At 38.4% G+C, this 25,168-nt stretch overlaps 1 protein-coding gene across 3 annotated transcripts in view; it reads right to left on the bottom strand.

Moving 5' to 3' along the window:
- Nucleotides 1-25,168, bottom strand: part of veph1 (ventricular zone expressed PH domain-containing 1) — a 139,214-nt gene that overhangs the window by 33,665 nt on the left and 80,381 nt on the right. For 2 of the 3 annotated variants that reach the window (XM_037677408.1, XM_037677409.1), the window contains exons 4-7: nucleotides 19,363-19,526; nucleotides 15,727-15,936; nucleotides 3,339-3,559; nucleotides 1,268-1,480 (exon numbers count right to left, since the gene is read on the bottom strand). In XM_037677408.1, coding sequence (XP_037533336.1) covers nucleotides 1,268-1,480; nucleotides 3,339-3,559; nucleotides 15,727-15,936; nucleotides 19,363-19,526 — 808 coding nt within the window. Of the gene's footprint in view, nucleotides 1-1,267; nucleotides 1,481-3,326; nucleotides 3,560-15,726; nucleotides 15,937-19,362; nucleotides 19,527-25,168 lie in introns of all 3 variants that reach the window. The other variant, XM_037677410.1, reaches the window with a different exon arrangement.

Below are 25,168 nucleotides of genomic sequence, written 5' to 3'. Positions count from 1 at the left end.
ATATATACATCTCTTCAATGTGCTGAAACACCTTTCTGCCTCTGCAGAAGTCATCAGGGTTGTGATGGCTATTTGATCTGTGACATCACTAAAATAAAGTATTTTGTGAAAAAAAAAGGGTTTGAGAATAAAACCTAAATAAATTAAATACAAATAAAATGTTTGTATTATAGATGCAAGAATGTCTTGTAGATGTGTATTTTATCCTCAAAGTATCCAGGGAGAAAACTGGGTCACAGCTTTTCCCGAACTTTAAAAAAGAGACATGAGTTTGACGGCAGGGGTGTGGCAGGTGAAGCAGGTGGAGAGACGCAGCAGGACCGGTGGAGCTCCAGAGTTTGCCCAGGATAGATCTCTCTTCCTCGTATGAAATGGGTGAAATTGATTCAGTTCAGAGACTCTTTATTTTCCTACGTAAAGTCAGTGAGACGATTCAGTTTTGTTTGGTGTTAAATTTCATGAAGGAGTGTGTGAGTGGCGGATTGTTTTGAAGTTTCGGTCGGAACAGCTGATTTTTGTTTATACAGCGTGCTCCACCCTCCTGCACTCCTGAGCTGACGTATCTGAGCGAGTTTTATTTGACTGTTGTTTACAAATTGCTCTTTAACATACTCATATTTCTAACCTTTGAAAAATAATTTAAAGAACTCTCTTGTGCGTGTATAAGCTCTGTTTAGACGGGGGTTTGCTACAGGTGTATTGTACAGCAGCAGTTCCATTCAATGTAAAGACGGCAGGAAGTGTCACTGCGATGATTCTGACCAGTGTTGTAAATTTAACAAAATGTGACATTATTTCTAAAATGTATTTTTAAATTGTTTATTTTAACATCTTTATTGTAAATGCCAGACAGGGAGGGCTTAGCCCTCCTAGCCCATTGATACCAGCCGTCACTGGTTCACACCATCACTAATACTTTGTATTTCAAAAACAACACTTGCCTACTATGTGCCTAAGTAAACTTTAGTGTGAAATAATAACTAAGAAATAAACAAGACGTACAGTTCTTTGCATGGTGACTAACCATGCAAACCAGGGTCCAACCACCATGGTCCATGGTCGGTGGTTGCACCTTGCTCTCTGATTTAATAGAGTCGGTCTGGTTGGCACACACACACATAAGGATTGCATGATGCAAGTATTAGCAACACACAACTATGAACGCCGCCAAATTGTCAGAAAACTGTTTACAGTAAAAAAAACATGTGATCATGTGTATTTGTTAAACAGACAACAATGAAAATGATGTTTTGACATCCAAACTGACCTGTTGAATCTCATTTCCCGTCTCTCCTCCCTGACGGCTTGGCTCAGGCTGTAGCATCGCTGAGGAGCTGGGGAGTCCTTCCCCACCTCCTCCTCCTCCGCCACCACGTCTCCCATTTTCTCATCAAAACTCTGGATTTTTACCTGCAGCAACTGCTCTGACGCCCCTCCTCCTCCTCTACCAGCTAAAAGAGAAGGACCAGCCTCGTCCACTCTTTAAACAAGAACAGAAACACATGGTCAGCATAAAAGTGATGTTGGGCAAGTCCCAGCTTCATTTGTTCTTCCTTTGTACTCTATTTTTATAATTTCTTGCAATGTCACTAACGGTTTCATTTCTGCGTGTCTTGATCTTTGGTTTCAGTCCCTGCTTTTTGTCCACAAAGGACACACAATGTTTGCTAAAAGAGAACTAATGCCCCATTGTTGTCTTTTCTTCATCATCGAAATGTTCTTTATAAAACCACTCGACCACCACTCCAGCACACACTGTTCTTATTTAAAACAGTGTGTATCACTTCCACACTGCAGCCACATGAGTCACTGTCAACACACACACATCAACATGCAAACACACGCACACACACTTACACAAGCACATGTGCACAGCATCCTCACACATTGCAACATGCACTGTTCCTTCCAAGATCTTTTAACTATTACTAGAGGAAATCACTCTATTAAACGAATCAAACAGAAACTATTTTTAATGACCTATAAATTACAACAGGAAGTTTCCAAACCTCTAAGTTCTCTTTGATGTAGTAAATAAATAAACCTTTAAATAGAAGGTGGTTTTGTAAAAACACACGTACTTATTGATTTCTTCTTTTCATTGCCTTAAAATCATAATTAACTACAGAACAGAATAAACCAATGGTAACATTTTAGACTTACTCAAAAATGATAAAGAACCTGTATGACAGAGATCTTTAAAGGTTTTTAGGAAGCTCGTAATATTTCAGAGGTCGATATTCCCCAAGACACGTTATTCTCGTTGGTGCTCTAAACGAAGTGTACAGTAGTGCCTCGCTGCTTCGCAGTTCGACTTTCGTGGACTCGATCTTTCGTGGTTTTTCAAAGTAAGAGTGGACATGACACACCGTTGGCTGATTGATGGTTGAGCTACATGAGCAACATGGATTGTTTATTTAAAATAAATTATTTTTCAAGATTTCAGTGTTTCCCCTAGATAACTTGCCATGGCGGGGCACTCATCTTGTCCGTGATTTTTGTTGGGGGGGTGAATGGACGGACAGAGTCACGTCCTGAGCTGTGTAGTACTACTTATACCGACAGTTTTAGAGTTGGGGGAGGGGGGGAGACAGAGACACATCTGAGCCTCACGCTGTTTGTATCGAGAGTTTTTGAGCGTGTGTGTGTGTGTGTGGGGGGGGGGGGGGGTTCAGCATGAGGGAAGAGGCTGCCTTTAGCTTTTGAGCTAGCGCACCTGTATTGCGAGCCGCTAGCTTAGCGTTGTCAGTGCCGACAAGTGGGGGTGGGGTGCGGTCAGTTCTGTTGATGGGGCGGGGCGCCCCACTTATAATGGTAGGGGAAACACTGGATTTAGCACCTGCTGCACCTGTGTGCAGCCCACAGCTGCTGGGAAAAGCTCCGTCCTGCAGCCTGTCATGACCTCGAGCCGATTACCCGCTCTTAACGTAATTTATATGGACCGGGTGGGGCCCACACAGCAGGTGGGTGTGGACTAAATTTTTCAGTGTGATGCTTCGCATGACGGGATAAAACCCACTAAGTGACAGCCGTAAAGGGCTACGCCTATATTCATAGAATCTGGGGTTACAGTACGTAACCAACGATTTCCTGCTTTGCTGCTTCGTTCTATTCATTTGCATTGACTGCAATTTTAGTATTTTTATCGGCCTTATGAGATTTAGTTTTATTACTTTAATATTATACAACAGAAAGGATCAACTTTGTAAAAAAAAAAAAAAAAAAGGGTGTTATGAATAAAACTGATGCTGACTGACATAAAACATCCTTTAAATGACTTATTCGGTAATATAAAGTGTATCTACTGTAGCTGGTTAGCTCATCACATCCTTCCCAACCTGCAAGGAGCAGCAGCTCTTTCCTCCAGTCGACGCCCCAGCAGCCTGGCTATAGCAGTGAAGGAGTTGCTCATCCTGTAGATGTCTTTGCCGCTGCCTCCCAGTACAGACGGGTAACGGTCAGTAAGAGCTCTGATTTCCTGCAGCAGGGTGTGGTGAAAGCTGTGGTCAGTGCTGCCCAGAAGAGACACCAGGTAGATCAAAGAGCTGTGAGCATACGTCTAGACAAAACAGAAGACAACAAAGAGTGGAAAACTGTTAATAATATATCCTGATGCATGCTCAATAATCCAGGTAGAAACATCTTTGAAAGTAAAGCCAGGTCCTCTGGATGGATTCAAAAAGAGAGAGGAGTGAAGGAAGACATCTTTGTGAAGAAAAAACGTCCATAATTAAACGGGGCAGAGATCTCCATGTCCAACTGTCTACTCTTACAATATTACATCACTCAGCCCTCTGTGAATAGCAAGCGGCCATCAGAGCATTAACGATAGGTCGTTAGGCTGATGGTCCTCATTTATCATGTGAACAGCTAGTTCTGGCTGTCACCAACAAACTGGTTGATCCACTATGAGAAGGTGCTGTTTATAAGACTGAGTTTAGTGTAGCTCTTCAGACTGAAGAAGTATTTGGTAAATGGACTGTTTTTATATAACACCTTTCTATCTTATCAAGACACTCAAAGCTCTTTACAACATAATCTGTGCCCTCATTTACCCATTCATACAGCGCTCTACTATATACTATACAAAAAAATTATCAGAGTTTTATCACATTCATACACTGGGACACACATCGGAGGCAATGAGGGGTTCAGTGTCTTGCCCAGGGACACTTCGGCATGTTACTGCTGGTGGAATCGAACCCCCCGACTTTTGCATTGGAGGACGACTGCTCTAACCACTCAGCCACAGCTGCCAAAGATGAAACATTTCAACAATTAAAAAAAAAAAGAATCCATCCAGAGTACCTGACTTTACTTTGTTAGATGCTAATACTCTGAATTTACACACAAAAACAGATGACAAAAGGGATTTTACTGTATTTGTTAAACTATTACTGTGTTTCACTGATGAAAACTGAGTGTGTACCACAAGCAAACAGACCTTAGTAAACAAAAATAGCTATACTGTAACTTAAAAAAAAAAAAGTTAAAATCGGGTGTGTTAGTAGCTGAATGGATCCCTAACACACTCTGAGCACTACATGTTGTAAATCCTAAAAAAAAACAAGTAAAAAAAAACCAAGTGGACTGTTTTTGAACTTTGTAGACGGACCATGACCTGGATGACCAGCACTGCATACTGTACACAATCTTTGTTTACACCCCGTGTTAACATCTGAAGCCTTCTCATGTCTGTTAGCAACGTATCTCACAAACGAGAGGAGAGAGTTCATAAAATGCTTAGAAAGTGATCACTGACTGTACATGCACTTTCAGTGACCCCTTTTAACTCTATTCAAGGTGGGCTCAACATCTAATTAACTATAGAAAGACAAAATGGGGCTTTAGTGCAGTTAGTTTCACAGATATTGAGCAGAAACCTGGTGTGGTAGTAGTGGAGAGTCACCTCAGACTCATTCTTTGAGCATTAACAGATTAGATCACAAGGGCCATTATTTCCCAGATTTGACCAAAACAGCTACAATTGTGTTCTTTTTTTAATACAGGATTATTTTATGTTAAAACTCTGGCATGAGAGGCAGCAGGAGATGTGATCCTTTGAAGATGGCTTGGTCTTTAATTTATAACACCATCCTGAAGTCCTGGCTGATGCTAAATACTAAGAACAAATGTAAATCACACCACCATGGACCTTTTTAAATGATTGTTTACAACATTTTGCAGATGCACAGTATATGTACTTGTTTTTTTCAATTGCTCACTGAAAAGTTTAGTATCACGTGATGATTTGCCTCTTCTAGATTTGTGCCATCTTGTTTAGATATGAGACAATATATCCAGCATATTCACAAAAGAAAGAGGAACATACAGCTCTGATTTGGAGGAAAAATGGTCAAGGCAGGACAGGTCATATTAGACAGATGCTCTCCTAAACGAGCAATGGAATAAAACAGTTTTGGTAAACACAACAACAATGTTACAAAAAGCTCCGACCTGCATCAGTTCAGCAAGTACAGAATGACAGCAGCTCATTTTATTTATGGAAGCAAACAAAGGGACATTATATTACATAACCACACAGATCATTGTCATATGTGTCCGATGCATTTTGTAAGAAACATCAAGATCTAATAAAGTTATTCAATTGGAAGTTAAAGCACTTTTTTGGACCTTTTCTCTATTCTTTAATGTTAAAATCTATCCTTGTCTTGGGATCAAATTAAATAAAGGTAAGAGACAAATACTAAATACTGTCAGTTTAGGTGGGGGGTAAACATCTGCATCTTTTTGTTTCTAAAACTTAACATTCAATAATAAATAGAAAACACATGCCAGCCAACCCAAACAGCATAAACGTCATTTTCTCTCAAATATAATTTATGTCCCATTGGCTTTTATGATATTCACATTTGTTAAAACCAGATTCAACCTGCACCTCAAAGACACAAAACAATCCTGAACATTGTATTTTCTGAAGTGTAAGAGTGATTCTGTAATAAACATTGTACAGTGAATGCAACATCGTTTAAAAAAAAATCTTGTTTTTTAAAATACAACCCACAAACACTCAGTGCAGAAGTCCCAGTGAGAAGAAGTGTGCAAAAGGTGACAGGTTTCAGTAACAGCTATCTGACAGGGATCCAGGACTGAGTCAAACCAAATACAGTATGTCCATCTGGAAGGAAATACACAGAAACTAGAGGAACTGCATTTCCTGTGAAAATACAGTGTGAATGCAAAGGAACTTCAGAGAAACAGCTGAAATTAGCTAAAAACATGCTGAAATGTAGCTGAAATGGAAGAACAAGCCTACATTTGCAGAATAAATCAGAAAGAACACATTTGGTGAAATAAGTTTAAATAAGCAAACACTGGCACAAAAATAGGGAAGCTAAAACAGCTTCAATGAGCAAAAATGGTTGTAAAGTAGCTGAAAGGCAGAAATAATCTTAAACTACCAGAAGGAAGCAGAAAGAGCTGAAATGAGCTCAAAATGTGGAATTAGCTGAAAACGTTTAAATTAGCATAAACATAGCAAATTAGTAGCTGAAATAGCAGAACAAATTGAAACTAGCATCATTAAGCTGAAAGGAGTACAAAAATGGAAATTATCAGAAAGAAGTAAATTGGGCTGAAAGCAGCAGAAATTACCACAAAAAAACTTGGAATTTATCTGAAAACAACCGAAATTAGAAAATGCTAAAAAAAAAAAAAGGTAGCTGAACAGATAGAACAAGCTTAAATTAGCAGAAGAAAGCAGAAATATCACATGCGTGCCAAATTAGGGTTAAAGAAGGAGAAATTAGCACAAAAAAGAGGAAATTGTCTGAAAAAAGCTGAAATTAGTCAGAAAAACAGCTGAAAGTAGCAAAAAAGCGCCTAAATTACCAGAAGGAAGTGAAGCGAACACATTTTTGCTGTAGTCAGAAAAAAGGTTGAAATTAGGGCAATAACTGTGGAATTAGCTGAAAAATCTAAAATTAGCATAAAACAGCTATATGGAAAAAAATAGCAGAAATAACAGAAAAAGCTGAAACTTACAGAAATAAGCTGAAAGGAGCATAACAAGCTGAAATTAGCAGAAAGAAGTTAGAAGACAAACACAAATGTTGTATTTAGCAGAAATAATCTGAAAGGAGCACAAAGTAGCTGAAAAAAACAGCTGAAAGTAGCTGAAAAAAAAAAGTTTAAATTTGCACAAGGAAGCTGAAAGAAGCTGAACCTGAACAGAATGTGAAAGGAACAGTAAAAGGTTGTAAACAGATCTAAAGATTTGAAGGATGTGAAGAGAGCTCAATTAATTTTCTATGAGGAAATAAAATGGCAGAAATGGCTAAATATTTCAAAAAGCTAAAGTTGCACCAATACCAAAAGTCATAACACCCTTCTCCTGAACCAGCTGAACATTTTGATACGATTAGTTGAAAGAGCACAAAAACTGTGAAACGAGAAAGATGCCGAAAACATACGGAAAAAAAATTGGATCCCAATATGCTTCATAAACATTCACATAATAGCTGTTCTTTCTTTTAAACTTATAAACATTCACAGTTATAAAACTAACGAACAAACGGGCAGACTGGTCGAGAGGCCGATGGATAAATGGATAAATGGAGCTAAACTCTGCTTCGTTCCCTCAAACACACTTTGAAGTGCGATGAGAAGAATGGGGCTACATGTGGCACGCTTCACAAGCACTCTCAGTAAAATGCTAAATGTATTCACTGATCCTCTCATTGAATGTAACGCAACACTTTGTTGATGGTCCTGTAAGTTGTGTGGGAGGGCTGCAGGTACACCACCTCTGGGCCGCAGCTCAGCTCGTTATTATCAAGATGATTTCACATTTTAAGAACTTTCTACAAAAACAAAACGAAAAGTTGTGTAAAAGCATTATTAAAAACCTATTAGGCCATGTGTGACTTTCCTCAGAAATCACATATTTCATAATATTATTTCTAAACGTTTGGAACAAGCTCTTTAGTGTCCCAAATGGAGCTCCACTATTTAGATTAGAGCTAAATACACGAGGTAGGAGACCAGCACAACCACCAAGTCTGTACAGATATTTATTTACAAGTTCTCAATTTCCTCTAAATTTAAAATCATGACGAGAACTGCTTCTTAATATTGTCTAAAAACTTTCTGTTGAGCTCAAAGGACAGAGCAGAGTGGTTTGAAACACAGAGAAGCTGTAGTGTCCATCAGATCAGGGTTTCCAAACATTTTGTGAGGCTGTTTAAATCTGGGTCAATACTCAACAGAGACCTTTATAACACAATTATGTGTTTTTAAATTACATATTAATACAATAAGATGGAATATGCAGCTGTATTTTGCTCTCCATTTTGTGCCCATTGTCACAAAGTTTATGTAGTTTTCAGTCTGATGGCTTTTTTCTTTGGTAAACATTTCCACCTGAAAGAAGAAAAGTAAATCACGTTTTCTACTGAAGACTTGTGACTTTACTCTCCCAAACCAGAATATTTAACATCATGTGCTCTATGCGAGTATTTTAAAGAGCTTTTATACTTCTATAAATATTTCATTGAACAACAAAAACAAAATATGTGACTCATTTTCAGCCAACCTAGAAAAAGTGATTTTTAAAAATATTCTATTGTAATAGAAATATTATATTGCCAAAACAAAACAATATCAATTTTTTCTTTGTTCACTATTTAAAATTAGAAAGCATTTTAAATCTAACAAAAGTGAGGATGTTTTTTTCTTTCTGTTCTGGTAAAAATGAAGTCCGTGTGACTGATAAACAGCAAACATTAAAGCCCCGGGGAGCTGTTTTATATTTTCAAGGTACATAAACTTTACATAAAGAAGGCTTGAGGATAAAAAACATTACATAGAAATGTTGAATAGTTATGATTTTGTTTAAAGGGGGAAGATATTCACTTTACTATCCACTCCTTGCTGCTGTCACATATGTAGCAACACAACGTTTAGAGAAATTACACCATAAAAAGTCCAAACTATTTTGTTTTTCAAAATTTGAATTAGCTCAAGTTGGTCTATTTTTGTGACCTGCAGTGGTTTAATTTAAGAAAAACCATCTGAAATTCTTGACTCTATAATGAAATTGTGACATTTCAAAACAGTACAAAAATTACCCATCTTAAACAAAGACAAAAACATAAATAAATAAATAAAAAAACATATACATACATAAATATATATCATTAAAAAAATTATATATATATATATATATATATATATATATATATGTGTGTGTGTGTGTGTGTGTGTGTGTGTGTGTATACACAGTAGGGATGGGGCCGATCAGATCCAGTATCTGTATCAGCCTCCAATACCAGCATAATTTACGTAGTGTTTTTTTTTTATCCAACCTGCCGATATTTCCAATCCATGATGCATGTTGGCTTCAAACTACGGAATGGATTTCCTGAACGGAGGCGTGTCTCATGAAGCCAGAGTAATAAGACCCGCCTCACATTCAGGAAATCCAGTTCATAGTTTGCAGCCAGCTACAACGTGAGGACTGAGTTAGCATCACTGTGGCTAACGGCTAACAAACTTTTCATCTAAACATGTCCGCTGTGTGGAAGTGTTTTACACTAGAAACACCACAAAACAAGACAGCAACGTGCAATGTCTGCAGAGCCATAGCGCCACATTAAACCGCGGTAAAGTTAGTTTTACGATGGACATTAAAGCTTCATGGCTTCAGCGGGGAGCTGCTCTCGCTGAACGGGAAACAGACAACTCAACCCCAACCAGCCGTGCCTAATCTGCCTCGCTCAGTCTGCCTGTCTCTGAGGAGGGGCAGACTGAGCACAGCTGACCAGAATCAGACTGCTTGCTTCGGGTTGAGCAAGATTAGCGCCCCGCTGAAGCCCCAGAGCTCGAATGTTTACCGAGAAGTTGCTAAACTTCATCATAATTAATTACCAACTGCTATCAGTTGTAGAAAATGAAGGATTTCTCAGCTTGACACTTGCAGCCAATATATAGTTTACCTGAAGGAGATATTTATCAGTACAACAGTAGACAATCATAAAAAAAACACGATTTGAAAATTACAAGAAAATTATTTATATAAAAAAAATTAAAAAAAGCTACAGCTACATTATAAAGTGATGTAAAATACTAAAAACAGGAACATGTCTGTTGGTTTATGCCATGAACTTATCAGGTGTTTGAAGCCATTTAACATTTTATTTTATTTTATTTTTTTATTAATTCATTTAAAAGAAAGAAAGAAACAAACAAAAAATCAAAAAGAAAACATTGAATGAAAAGAGATCAGAAAGGAGAAAATAATTCTATCTGCCCTTTATTTAAAAAAAAATAAAATAACTTTAAACAATCACTTAAATTAATCACTTTAATATCCACTTTAAAGCTAGGAATTTAAAAAAGAAACATGTTTTGTGTTAGCAGAATTTAATTCTAACTTTAAAACTTATCCAATATTAATAAAACTTACCTCAAGTTGCCTTTTTGGACATGCAGGCATATACTTGTACAAATTGTACTTGAGAGGAGATTATTACAGCCTCATATAAAATCAATGATGATGATGATATCGGAACTGGATCGGTATCGGTCGAAATCCCGATTTAGGTATCGGGATCGGATTGGAAGTAATAAAAAAATGTGGATCTGTGCATCTCTAATATGTATATATATATATATATATATATATATATATATATATATATATATATGTATATATGTAGTTGCTAGTAAATATTTGTTAATGTCAGCATTCCAGATTTAAAAGATAAAATAGTTCTTAACGTTAATAAATGGCTGCAAGGTTTGATCAATCTTGTTCTGAAAAGAGTTAAAAAGCACATCATTGTAATTATTATGTATCAGAACAGTCAGATTATATATTTATAGCAAGACTGTTGGACTTAACTTTGTCTATAGAGTATAGTGTTTCTGTCACTGGTGATATATTCTGGTTTAACAAGCAATAAATCCAGATACACAGTATCCCTTCAGGAGGTAAGGAAAACCAGTGTAAGAGTTGTGCAATCAAGAGCAAATGCAACCCAGAGTGAAACTGCATGTGTGTAGTGTGTGTGTGTTGGGGGGGGGGGGGGGCATAAACAGAAACCCACAGGAGACATTCTCCACTGCCATCTCCAGGAGGCCTCTGCAGGAGGATTTTCTACAAAACAAGGGTTATTTCTCAAATGGTTCCAAGGTGAAGAAAGACAGGACACTGAGGTTTGAATAAAACTTCGTGTATCTGTGCGTGTGTGTCTGTGTGCGCTGAAGTTGGGCTGGCAGGCGTTTTGACAAGAAGATTGAGGAGGAAGCAGCGTTTGGAGGAAAATCTGCCCTGGAGAATCAGAAGACTTTGTTATGGTTTCAAGCTCCACACTTTCTGAGTGTTTTTCTACCAAATCTGTGAATAAATGCAATGATGGAAATGGACTGCACTTATACAACACCTTTCTATCTAATAAAGATACTCAAAGCACTTTACAACACAATCTGTGCCCTCATTTACCTCCACACACACATTCATACAGCTCTCTGCTAGATCTCTACAAAAAATAATCAGTGCTTTAGATCACATTCATACACTGATGGGACACATCAGAGGCATGTGACTGCTGCTGGAATCGAACCCCCAACTCTCCCGTTACAGGACGACTGCTCGAACCACTCGGCCACAGCTGCCCCAAATGTGTGTGTGTCCATGCATGCTTGTGTAGAATAAAAGCACTTCATCTGGAAACACATTTATATTCCCCAGTTGCTAATTTTTGTAAATTGTCATTAAACTGCCTAAAATGGACCCGGAGGAGCGAGAAGGAGCCTTTACCTGTGTGTTGCTGTCACCTGACATACGAGGAATGGTTGTTTTAGGTTTTTACCTCCAAGTAAGTACTTTTCCATAATTTCTGACGTAAGTGTTCAATAATGGTGAAGAATCAAACTGAAGATGTACAAAGACTGAACAGAAAAATAAAATAATCAGTAAAGCTTTGCACATATGTATAAAAATAGTTTGCACAAAACAACCAAAAACACATATTAACATCAAAAATGTTCTCAGCTCATACCCCATAGAAGAATTACGTGATTTGGACTCATTTGTGAGCCACAGAATGGTGCTTGTCATTTCAACATTTCCATCAGTGGAGTAATTACCAGAAAAACAAAATTAAACTCTGTATTCTTTCTGGGAACTGTAGTAGTCACGTAGGTACGTGCCACTAGTTTGCTTCAGATATTTCTAAAATATCTGTACTGATTTTATGAGAAAGAGGAGAGTTTTAAGATGAAATGGAGATTTATCTTACAGAGAAATATGTGAGGGAATTAATCTGTTTGACCAGAAATTGCACGCTCCATCAGATATCAGCTTGCCCACGGTACACTTGGTCGAAAATAGAACCATCTACCTTGATGATGAACTCAGCGTCGGTGTAGGTTCCTTTTCGACTCTTTTCAGCGTCTCCGTGAGAACTACCAAACCCTCGGGGAGTCGTACGTGGTTTTCAAACAGAAATTATAATCCCAAAACGTCTCTGGATCATCCTGAATGCGTTTGCACCCAAGAACCATGAACTCCTTTCATTCTTCAGAACTTCTCAGACTCTAACAGAATCTTTCAACTCCAGCAACTCTCTAGTTCTTCATCTCCTCAGCCTCTGGAACTATCAGACTCCAGACTCTCCGGAATTCTCCCGAATTCTCCTGAATTCTCCTGAATTCTCTTGAATTCTCTCATGAACTGGGAAGTTGCCACATTTTAAATGGGTCGACTTCCGGTTCATTTGAGAGCTTTTGATTGGTCGATGGACCAGAAATAGAGGTGTGGTTTGTGATGTAAGATGTTATCATAAGTCAAGGATTGTTTTCAACATACAGAAAAGATTATTGCAGACGACCAGACTTCGTGGAGTCTCACGCTGTTATATCTTCTCAAATAGTAAAACATGACATTTCTTCTCAGTAAACATTTTAGTTGACCGAAAACCGACCTTTAACATACTTACATTACTTGGCTCATTTCAGACAGAGAATCAAGAAATGCATCTTAACCTGATTTCTTCTTTGAATGAGGAATAAAAATCATTACTTACTGTTTATGTAAAATAAAAATGAGTAGTTCTTTTCAACCTGTAAGCATTGAATGGAACTAACACAATTTGATTATCAAACATTTGTAAAACAGTAAATGATTATAGAGAATTGTCTTTTCTGCTTGATTAATTCAAGAAAGAAAGTCACCAGATGACTCAGACTGTATTCAGATCAATGAAAATAACAGTCTCTGTCCATCTGATAGATTTGAGGTCATCAGGGTCAGATCAGGGTCAGATCAGGTTCACTACAGAACCTTGTCCTTTGTTCACGATTGAAAATGGTTCAAAGCCCAAAATTAAACTTGAAAAGAATGTTGTAAAAATAAAACCAGGATCTTTTTTTGTTGATTTCATGCTGTTGATTATTTCATGCTGCTGTATTCATTCATTCATACTCATCCACACAAAGACTCATGTCCGTGCTGCTTTCATTCTGTGTATTGTTTTACATTATTAGTGACTAGTGTATATCTTAGATCTTTTAGCAGACTGTTTGGTGTTCGTTTAGCATATTTCTTAGTTTATATCTTATTTACTGTTTCTTTTTACACTTTATATTTTTGATATTGTTGGATGTAACTGGGACCTTGAGTGCACAGTTTCGTTCTACCTCATGTACCACATGCGATGCGAATGACACTAAAGAACCTTGACCTTTTTAATATCTGAAAGTCACGTAATAGATTTAGAAGGAATAAATCTGGAAATCACAATGAAAATGTTTTATTGTCATAAATGTCTAAATAAGGCTTACATGTCACAGTTCATGAAAATAAACAGTCATGTAAACATGATTGTTAAATCCTGTAGTTGTTTTTTTTTCAGTTGAGGCGCCTGTCTAAAATGAAGCCCATACAGTCCAAAACTAACCTTGAGACAGTAATACATGCTTTCAGAACATCCAGGCTTGATTACTGCAATGTGCTTCTTTTTGAAATCAGTCAGTCCTCCATTGCACGTTTACAACTGGTCCAAAATGCTGCAGCCCGATTTTTAACTGGTACAGGCAAAAGAGAGCACATTACTCCAGTTCTGGCCTCCCTTCACTGGCTCCCGGTTCACATTCAAATTCATTTTAAAATACTTCTGTATGTTTTTAAATCTCTGAACAGTTCTGCCCCCTCCTATCTCACTGATCTGCTGCAGCCATATGTCCCACAGTGCTCTCTGAGGTCAGCGGACCAGATGCTTTTATCGGTTCCAGGCACTCATTTAAACCTCAGAGGTGACAGGACTTTCTGTTGCAGGTCCAAAACTGTGGAACGAGTTCCCACTGCATGTCAGGCAGGCTCCTCCACTCACTGTTTTTAAGTCTAGTTTGAAATCTCACTTTTGTTCCCTGGCCTTTGACACCGTGTGAGTTGATTTTAATTTGTCTGTTTTATATAATATTAGTCATATAGTTATTTACCTATTTGGATCTATGTATTTTATCATGTGTGATTTGCATGTTTGTTTCTGTTGTACAGGTATAGCATTTTGATTGGCCTTGTTGCTGTTTGTAAGTGCTTTATAAATAAAGTGGTATGGTGTGCTGTGGTATGGTATAGTATGATATAGTATAGTATGGTATGGTATGGTATGGAAGGCCTACTTTTGCGTTACAATTACTAATTTAATCTGCTACTACTGAAGTTTTTGTCACATCCTGTTTGTTAAATCCAATTAATCTTCTGAGACTTTGCATCCTGATATAACATTGTCTTTCACCACATTAATAATTCATTCTGTTCATCTTACACCTGTTGTTCTTATTCACGGAAACTACTCATCAAGTTTTAGTTTTTAAAATAAACCACATGTATGTATTTGTTTTTTGAAAACCAAATAACTAAAATTTTAAACAAACAAAAAAGTTTCGTTTTTATCTTGATACTGTTCTAGTAATCCCAAACAGCAAGGAGAAACTGAAAATACTCATTAAACAGAAGCTCAGGGCTCAAAAGGGTAAGTCTGGTCAAGGCTGGCCACTGGCCCCCCTGGCATGGGCATCAAAATTGGTGTCCCCCACTGCCCCCCCCAACCCCACCCCCATGGCCAGACAGTTGTGCCCTCTTGAGTCATGAGCTTTTGCTTGGTGTGCATTTCCTCTAGCTTTTTAGGATCAGCAGAACCTCATAACAAAAAAATGAACAAACTAACATGTTTTTCAGTAGCTAGGAGTAAAAACATTATTGTTGTTTGCAATAAAACATGAAATTTAAACTCTAGTCTCCCTGAATAAAGAGAAACCAGTCGTTGTGCTTAGGATGCAGGATCTTTTTTATAAGTATAAATTTAAGAGAGGACAAGCTTTAATAAGTGCTAACAGTCTTTTCTCAATACATAATATGAACTGCAAATAAATAAATACAAAGTAGGCCTATGTAGATCAGACGGTGATTTGTGTTGCTGTATACGCCTAATAACTGGTATGTGACAACATAACTAATTGAGTTTGGCTTTTGCTTTTGATGTGCCATCCCAGGATGTTCAGTGGCCCCCACGTGGCCATGGCCCACTTTTGGTGGCGTTCATGTGTGTAAGAAGTGCAGTTGTTTAAAGTGCTTTATAGTTTTCTCTTTCAATCTAGTACAAGGCATAAGCTATTATTACAGATGTAAAAAAAAAAGTGCAAACCTGCTGAAAAACAAAACACAAATCTAAAAATGTGATTTAGTGTCCAGGTTTTTACCTCGTTGATGATGCCGACAGCACCATGAATTCTGGCCACATTACCCAGCAGAGCAGTAGACTGCTGTCCCACAATCCTCAGTGCGGGCAGAAAGCTGGTGAATGACGAGGGACTGGCCTGTGACACATCGACCAGAGCACCGAGCAGAGCCTCCGTCAGAGAGTGGTCACTCAGATAACTGATCAGTGAAGGAACCTGAGGACCCAGCATCTGCGTGGATTAGGAGAAGCACAGAAAACAAGGAAATATAAATTAAAGTTACATATACTGTAAAAGTAAAGACAAAAAGTTATTTTACTCGACATCAACTCTCTCACTAACAATTCAATTCAGTTTATTTATATATCACCAAGAAACAACAGAAGTTATCTCAGGACATAGAACAGAAACATGCACATATGAAAAATAATAATTTAACATTATTTATCTGAGGAGCAGACTGCTTTGAGTTTAACTTCATCACAGACTCTCATCCCGAGCAAGCATGAAGGCAACAGTGGAAAGGAAAACTCCCTCATGAGGAAGAAACCTTTAACAGAACCAGGCTCAGGACAAGAGGCCATCTGCTTCGACCGGCTGGGTTAGAGAAGAACAGATACACAATGGCAGGTCAAGAATCACATCTTTAGAAATAGTATCAAATGAAAACTATTCATTTGTAACAAATCATTTAAGGAAATTAGGTCAATTTGTCCTCTAGTAGTCTAAAGCTTATGGCAGCAAAACAGGCCAATCCTAACTATAGGATTTATCAAAAAGGAAAGTCTTAATCCCAGTCTTAAAACTGGACAATGTGTCAACCTCATGGACAGAAACTGGAAGTTGGTTCCACAAGAGAGGAGACTGATAACTGAAAAATCTTCCTCCCATTCTGCTTTTAGAAACTCTAGGAACCACAAGTAAACCTGCAGTTTGAATGAAGTGCTCTGTTAGGAAAATATGTAACATATGTAAAGTATGTAACTGTAATATAAGATGGAGCTAGGTTGTTGAGAGCTTTGTAGGTTAGAAATAAGACAGGGAGCAAATGGAGAGAAGCTAAAACTGGAGAGATATGATCTCTCCCACTAACTCCAGTTAAGACTCTGGCAGCAGCATTTTGGATCAACTGAAGACATTTTAAAGAAGTATTTGGACATCCAGATAATAAACCATTGCAATAATCCAGTCTAGATGTGACAAATGCATGGACCAGTTTTTCTGCATAATTTTTAGATGTTTCTAATTTTAGTGATATTACGCAGGTGGAAGAAGGAGGTTCTAGTAACGTTTTTAATGTGGGGGATAAAAAAAACCCGTCTTGATCAAAAATAACACCAAGATTTTTAACATTAGAGCTGGAGGCCAGATTAATGCCATCTAAGGAGGGAGAAAGACTGAAAAATTTATTCCTAAAATGCTCAGGTCCAAAAACCAAAACCTCAGTCTTGTCTGAGTTTAAAAGCGGAAAATTAAGGGTCATCCAGGTTGTTATGTCTTTAAGACATGTTTGTAGTCTATGCCTTTGTCTAACACAGTAAATAGAGTCAACAGATCTTTCAGAAGCCAGACTTTGGAGCTATACGAGAAATCCGGCTACTAGCAAACAAATAACTGCGTGGACAAACAGAGCAAAAGAACAGTTCCTGCTCATTATCTGATCTAACTGGACAGAGTTAGAGTAAATTAACAGTGTTAACACATATCGGCAGTTTCCCTTATTGCTCGTGATCACATCTTATTTAAAATCTTGTCACTACTGCCTCACTTCCAGTAAGTAACAGTTTAATGCAGAGGATTTCATAACTGCTGCGATGAACACAGCTGGAAACAAAGAGAACATTTTGGGTGAGGATTGTTCTGTCTGTGGGGGGTTTGGAGGATAAGAATAACTCCAGATGGCTGGTTTTGTTTCTGCTCTGATTGAGACTGTGCATGTTTTACCATTGTGAGCTCCAGTTGTTGGTGGGCGGTATTCCCCCCACTAAAGTTGAACAACCTCCAAAATATGCAAGATTCAAGAAATTCCTGAGGAGAAGTGAGCTCCAGTTCCTCACCTCTATCCAAGTTTGTTGCATTTTCATAAGGAATATTGTTGTGGAGCATAGAAATGTTGAAGGGCAAACTATTTGATTACCATGTTTGACTAATAGGGAGAATGTTAAGAAAAATGTACACACACCACGCTTTATCTAAATTATTTTTTTTAATTAGGAACCTATTCCAGAGACTTTGTTCACACCTTGAACAGCAATGATAACAATTCAAACATGGGTGTGAACATCCACACTACCGAGGAAAAAAGCTGTGCAAAAAAATACACTGGTGCTGCAAAAACTTCAAAAACAACATAAAACCAAAAGAAAATAAAAATCCTCTCTCTTCTGGGGTTTTATCACAATATAAAATAAAAAATGGATCTGGTCTGGATTAAGAATTAATTTAAATCTAACCTGAAGTGTACAAAAACATACAACAAATTGCACTGTCATTATTTATTATACAAAAACAAAGCCTAAATGAACAAGATGTGTGTGTAAAACTGACTATCCCACAACTGTAGACCTTGTAGAACCACCTTCAGTAGCAGTATATTGAAGTAATTGTTTTTTGTAGGACTTCATCTGCCTCTCACACGATGAAGTAATTTTGTCCCATTCTTCTTTACAACATTACAACATTTACTCATTGATATCTGCAGACAGTTGTTTGTGGACAGCTTTCTCAAAGTGCCACCGCAGCATTTTACTTAGGTGGAGGTCCAGACTTTGACTGGGCCATTACAACATCTTTTTTCTTCTGCAGTATATATGTTTCTGTGTTTGAGATCATTGTTTTGTTGCATGACCCAATTTCAGCTGTTGGGTAAATGGCCTCACATTTGACATTCCTGACAACCTTTCGAAGCAATCAGTACTTTTTCAGAAGACTACTACTCTGTTAGAAGATAAACATTTAATCAATCAGATTCGTACAATTCAAAATGCAGCGCTTGGGTTTTTATATTTTTTCCTGATTATTGTAGTTTGCCAAGCTGTTTGACATTGTAATAAGGGGGAGGTGGCGTAGAGGTTAGAGAAGGTGGGCCTGTGATCGGAAGGTCACCGGTTCAACTCCCTAGCCCAACAACATCAAAATGTGGGTGGGAAAGGTGAAGCACCCCCACCTGCCTCTACCATTACTAATATCATTTTGGGTCCTTAACCCCAACCATCTGCTTTCCCAGGTGCCCTAGATGGCAGCCCTCTGCTTCACACAAAAAGCCGTGATAGCTTGGTGGTATGTGGTTGCGTGAGGAAGGGCATCCGACGTAAAAACAATTGCCAAATCTTCATGGAAGTTAGTTCGCTGTGGCGACCCCTGAAGAAGGGAGCAGCCGAAAGCAGCCGAAAGCAGCCGAAAGAAGAAAACAATTCTAGTTTGACATAGGCATGAATTTGTTGGGGTGTCCACTATTGTGAAGATTGGCAACAGTCCTAAAATAATGCACTTATTAATCTTTCCCCTGTAAAATAAATTGTTTACGACATAAATGCAGCAACAGTTGCTACTTTAAAGTCACATCTGAAGTCTTTCCTTATTGAAATTGTAGTAACATAAAAGTGTAGAGAAGGCTCAAGATATTTTCTTTACATTGGTAAAAGAAATTTTACTTACAAGTGGGTGCTGGTCAGCAACCATTTGAATAAGACAGATCAGATGTGGTTTCTCTGGTGATTCCAGCTGTGTCATCATTGCTGTAAGGCTGCTCAGGTGACAGTGGATGGTATGTGGTTGTTTGGGATAAAATGAGGGTAGAACTCGTAGCAGCATGTGATTACCTGCCAGACAGGAAGAGAGAAATACAAACATGTTAAACATACAAATGTTTAGCTGTATTTCATAAAACCTTAAACTTTTACTAAAAATTTTGTCAATTTAAAAGTTTTTGATCCTTGGCAGAGATGTTGTCTCCCAGTGAGGAGGTCGTCAGACTGAATCCCGACTGGAGTCATTCTGGGTGGAGTTTGCATGTTCTCTCCATGGGTTTTCTCCGGGTACTCTGGTTTCCTCCCTCAGACCAAAAGCATGTATGTTCGGCTAATTGGTAACTAAATTGTCCCTAGGCGTGAGTGAGAGTGAATGGTTGTTTTGTTTGTCTCTATTTGGCCCTGTGATGGACTGGAGACCTGTCCAGGATGTACCCAGGAAGATACAAATTCCACTAGTGATTTCTGTCTTCTCTGGGGCCTCTTACTAGTGGGACTTGCCCAGAAAACTCTAAATGAGTCCAAGAGACATCCTATTCAGATACTCAAACCACCTCAACTGACTCATTTTGATGTGAAGGAGCAGCAACTCTACTCAGAGCTCCCATGGATAATGGAGCTCTTCACCATATCTCTAAGGCTGGGCCTGGCCACCTCATTTCAGCTGCTTGTATCTGGGATCTTGTTCTTTCGGTCGTGATCCAAAACTCAATACCATAGGTGAGGTTTGAAACATAGACGTACCAGTAAATGGGGAGCTTTGCTTTTTGACACAGCTCTTTCTTTACCACGATCAACCAAAGCATCACCCTCATTACTGAGGATGAGACTGCAATCCATTGATCAATCTCCTGCTCCATCCTACCATCACTCATGAACAAGATGCCCAGATACTTGAACTCTTTCACCTAAGGCCAAGACTCCTCCCTGACCCACAGTGGCCATTCCCCAATTTCAATTCAATAGCCATGGCCTTAGACTTAGAGGAACTGACTCTCATTCCATTTGCTTCACACTTGGCTGAAAACCGCCACAGTGGCGCTGAAGGTCTTGGCCTTAAGAAGACAGCAGAACCACATTGTCCACATAAAGCAGAGATGAGACCCTGAGTGTTCCAAACCAGACTCCTTTCTCTTCACAAATGCACACTGAGATCCTGTTTATGAACACCACAAACATGATCAAAAACAAGGGACAGCCCTGGTGGAATCCAACCTGTACCAAGAACAAGCTTGATTTTGTGCCAAAAATGTGGACAAAGGTTTGGTTATACAGGAACCGGATAACCGTTAAAAGCAACCCAGTTACCCCATATTCCCACAACATCCCCCCAAAAATGCCATTGGGAACAGTCATTAAACTTCTCCAGGTTCACAAAACACATGTAGGCTAGGCAAATTCCAACGCTCCCCATAGCAACTCTCAACTATTCCTTCAGGTTTGACCCGGCCAAACCCCAGCAGCTAAAGCTAGTAGCAAGTAGGGATGCACCGATCCACATTTTTTACTTCCAATCCGATCCCGATACCTAAATCTGAATATCTGTCGATACCGATCCAGTTCCGATATCATCATCATCAATGATTTTACATGAGGCTGTAATAATCTCCTCTCAAGTACAATTTGTACAAATATATGCATGCATGTCCAAAAAGGCAACTTGAGGTAAGTTTTATTAATGTTGGATAAATTTTAAAGTTAGAATTAAATTCTGCTAACACAAAACATGTTTATTTTTATTCCTAGCTTTAAAGTGGATATTAAAGTGATTAATTTAAGTGATTGTTTAAAGTTATTTTATATTTTTTTAAATAAGGGGCAGATATAAGATTTTTTTTTCTTCTTTCTGCACTCTTTTCATTCAATATTTTCTTTTTGATGATTTTTTAAATTTTATTTCTTTTAAATGAATGAATAAATGAATAAAATTAAATAAAATGTTAAATGGTTTCAAACACTTGCTAAGTTCATGGCATAAACCAACAGACATGTTCCTGTTTTTAGTATTTTACATCACTTTATAATGTAGCTGTCTTTTGTTTTTAATATATATAATTTTCAAATCATGTTTTTTATGATTGTCTACTGTTGTACTGATAAATATCTAAACTATATCTTGGATGCAAATATCAAACTGTGAAATCCTTCATTTTCTACAACTGATAGGAGTTGGACATTAATTATGAAGTTTAGCAACTTCTCTGTAAACATTAGAGCTCCGTGGTTTCAGCGATGTCTTCTTCTTGTTCAATCCGAAGCAAGCAGCCTGATTTGGGGCAGCCACACTCAGTCTGTCCCTCCTCAGAGACAGGCAGACTGCGGGACAGATTGGACGCGGCTGGCCGAGGTCGAGTCGCCTCTTTCGGATTCAGCGAGAGTAGCACCCTGCTGAAGCCACGGAGCTCGAATGTCCATCGTAAAAGTAACTTTACCGCGGTTTAATGTGGCGCTATGGCTCTGCAGACATTGCACGTTGCCGTCTTGTTTTGTGGTGTTTCTAATGTAAAACACTTCCACACAGCGGACATGTTTAGCTGAAAAGTTGGTTAGCTGTTAGCTACAGTGCTGCTAACTCAGTCCTCACGTTGTAGCTGGCTGCAAACTATGAACTGAATTTCCTGAATGTGAGGCGGGTCTTATTACTCTGGGTTCATGAGACAAGCCACCGTTCATGAAATTCATTCCATAGTTTGAAGCCAACATGCATCATGGATCGGAAATATCGGCACGTGGATCGGAAAAATCCGATACGTAAATTATGCTGGTATTGGAGGCCGATACCGATACTGGATCGGATCTGCCCAATCCCTAGTAGCAAGGCTATATTGGTCAAACTATAGAAAACTGAATTCAGTAGGACTGACATTTAGCAAATGAGAAATATTTATCAGTATACAATCTGTCTTCAACTTCTAACAAGGTTGAGTCAGGTCCTCTGCATAGATTCATCTAATCTGTCTGAGAGCAATGCTAATCTTTGGTCTTCAACTTGATTCTAAAATATATGTCTACTGTATGTGTATATGTATAGTAACCCAAAATAAAAAAAATGTAAAATTACTCTTACACATATCTGGTTTGTTTCCCAACTTAGTAACACTCTGAGATATTTAATGAACTATGACAGTTGAGTTTTGGACAGTACAATTACTGAAGAAATTTGAGTATAGTGTGATAAAAATAGAGTGGGACTTTTGACTGAACAGGAGTATTATGTTTTTCCCTCTTGTAACTGTGGTTAAATACTTTTTTGTAGGTGTAGAGCTGGGGGTCATATAATTCCTTCACTGAATTATTTGAATGAGGACAATATGTGAAGCAAGTTGTATAATAGTTGTTATTCTCAGAAAATTTATGAAGCCCAGAATGATTCAACGCCGACTGAATGTTTAGATACAGTGTCTGTCTGTCTGTCTGTCTGTCCATACACAGCACACAACCTAGGAAAACCCAGCTTTTACGCAACAGCCCCAGTCTGACGTTGAAACATCTTTAAGTGATTCAATTCACCGAACAAAGACTCTTGTTCTCAAACAGAAAGTGAATTCTTGGTGACTGTTAAGATTTTATGCAATGCTACAAAAAGCCAAAGGTCAAACCACAAAAAAATCTGTATGTATCTGATGTTTAAATGAAGTAAGATGCTGCAGTAAAAAGAAGCTGTATGGAATAACAGTAAAAGTGAAGAAGGCATAAAGCATGTGTTACATGTGGTATATATATTTGGACATGTATTAAAAAAATATTTATATAACAACCAGATATGTATTATTAACCAGATATTTTTATAGAGAATAATTTAAAAAAGTCTGATGATGGAAGAAATCCTGGTGTAAATTGATATTTAATGAACAAATAAATTAATGAAGGAAATTGTAAAGACTAGAACTAAATTTGGAATTGAAACTTTGTTGTATAATATAGCTGAAGTGTTTTGTTTTAATGAAAATACTGAAAGCTTTCTGAACAGAAAGGGGACTGTTTTAAATGAGAAAACTGGGAAGGTTTTCAATAAGAGCAATGTGACAAAGTCAATAATGTGACCAAAATAGTAGAAATTGTGGCCCATTAGGTTCCATTTTAGGACTATCACCATTCCACCCATCCAATATTTTCCACGTGTTCTGGAGTTGGATCACAGGGGCTGCAGCCTAAAGCCCAACACCCATAATTTCTTCATATTGCATATCCAGCTAAATATGACATAAAAATTAAATATGTATGTTCAGTGGAAAATGTTGAAAAGTAATGCAAACTTGTTTTTAAAATGAATTTATATGAATTTTCAAGCTGGTGCTTTGGAAACAACCCTTCACTTCCATATATGGGCTGTGATGTCATGACAGTGTTTGGATCAGGTGAGACAGCCATATTTATATTGCACAGCATTTGTAGCTTTCTCATTTCTGGCAAGAATACCTGTAGCAGAAACAAAATTGCACATTTCTGTGAAAATACAGTCAAGGAGGGACTTAGCACACAACATTTCCCAAAAATCAAAGACATTTGGGAGAAATGGGTCAAGTTTGGAAGAGTCAAATGGGACAACAGAGTTGAGACAATTATTCAGTCAGATCCACCGTGCACAGGACCTGGGAAACTGCCACACGGTCAGCTATCACTGGACTTTAGCTGATGACTGGACTTCAGTTGGACTGGACTTCAGCAGGGAGGCTCAAACTCTGTCCCCAGCCACCTCTTCTGGGAAGACTCCAAAACATTCCCATGCCAGCCATGAGACATAAACTCTTCAGTGTGTCCAGGGTTTCTTCCCCATAAGACATGCCCAGAGCACCTCCCTACAGAGATGCCCAGGGGACATTCTTACAGGATACCCGAACCACCTCAACTGGCTCTCCTTGATGTGAAGGAACAGCAGCTCTGCTAGTATCTCCTGGATAACTGAACTTATCACCCTATCGCTAAAGGAGAGTCCAGAAAAAAAAGAAAAGAAAAAAAAAAAGAGTCCACAATGACTCAGATTGGACAGTCAGTTGCTGAACTTAGCTCTGATGAGAAGCCCGAGGTCATGGCAGTATCCTCAGAGCCAATGATGGAGGATCCAGCACTGTCTACGGCCACTGATGCTGATCCCACAGTTCTCAGACCAAGAAGTGAGCGACAATCCACCTCACGACTGAAATTGTCTCTTCAAAATGAGAATATTCAACCTTCTTAAGTCCAGCGCTATGTGGTGTGTTTTCCGGATGACTGCCTAGACCAGCACATGAAGCTGATTATGAGACCTGGTATTCAGGAGTGGATCTACTATTGAAAGACCCATCAGTCTTTGACCTTCAGCGTTCGAGGAGGATCGTAGAGAGTTTGTTACCCCCAGCAGCGGATATGCTGAAGCATTTAAGTTCAGATACTTCACCCACTCTGTATTTGAGTATACTGGATTCAACATATGGCACAGTTCAAGATGGAGAAGAGCTCTTTGCAAAATTAATGGACACTTTCCAAGATGCAGGGGAGAAGCCATCTTCATATCTCCTGCAGCTGCATGTGGCATTGAACTTAGCCATGAAAAGAGGTGGTGTCTCAGAGAAGGATGTTAACCGGCACCTCATAAGCCAGTTCTGCTGGGGGTGTTGGGACAACACTTTAATTGCTGAACTCCAATTAAAACAAAAGAAGTTAGTCCCACCTAGTTTTTTTGAACTGCTGCTACTCCTGCGTACTGAAGAAGACCGAGAGGCAGCTAAAACTTT

Source organism: Nematolebias whitei, chromosome 6, assembly GCF_014905685.2.
Source record: "Nematolebias whitei isolate Nwh7 chromosome 6, NemWhi1, whole genome shotgun sequence".
Classification (NCBI taxonomy): domain Eukaryota; kingdom Metazoa; phylum Chordata; class Actinopteri; order Cyprinodontiformes; family Rivulidae; genus Nematolebias; species Nematolebias whitei.
Note: the sequence above shows the minus strand (reverse complement) of the source record. Positions and strands in the feature narration are given on the sequence as shown.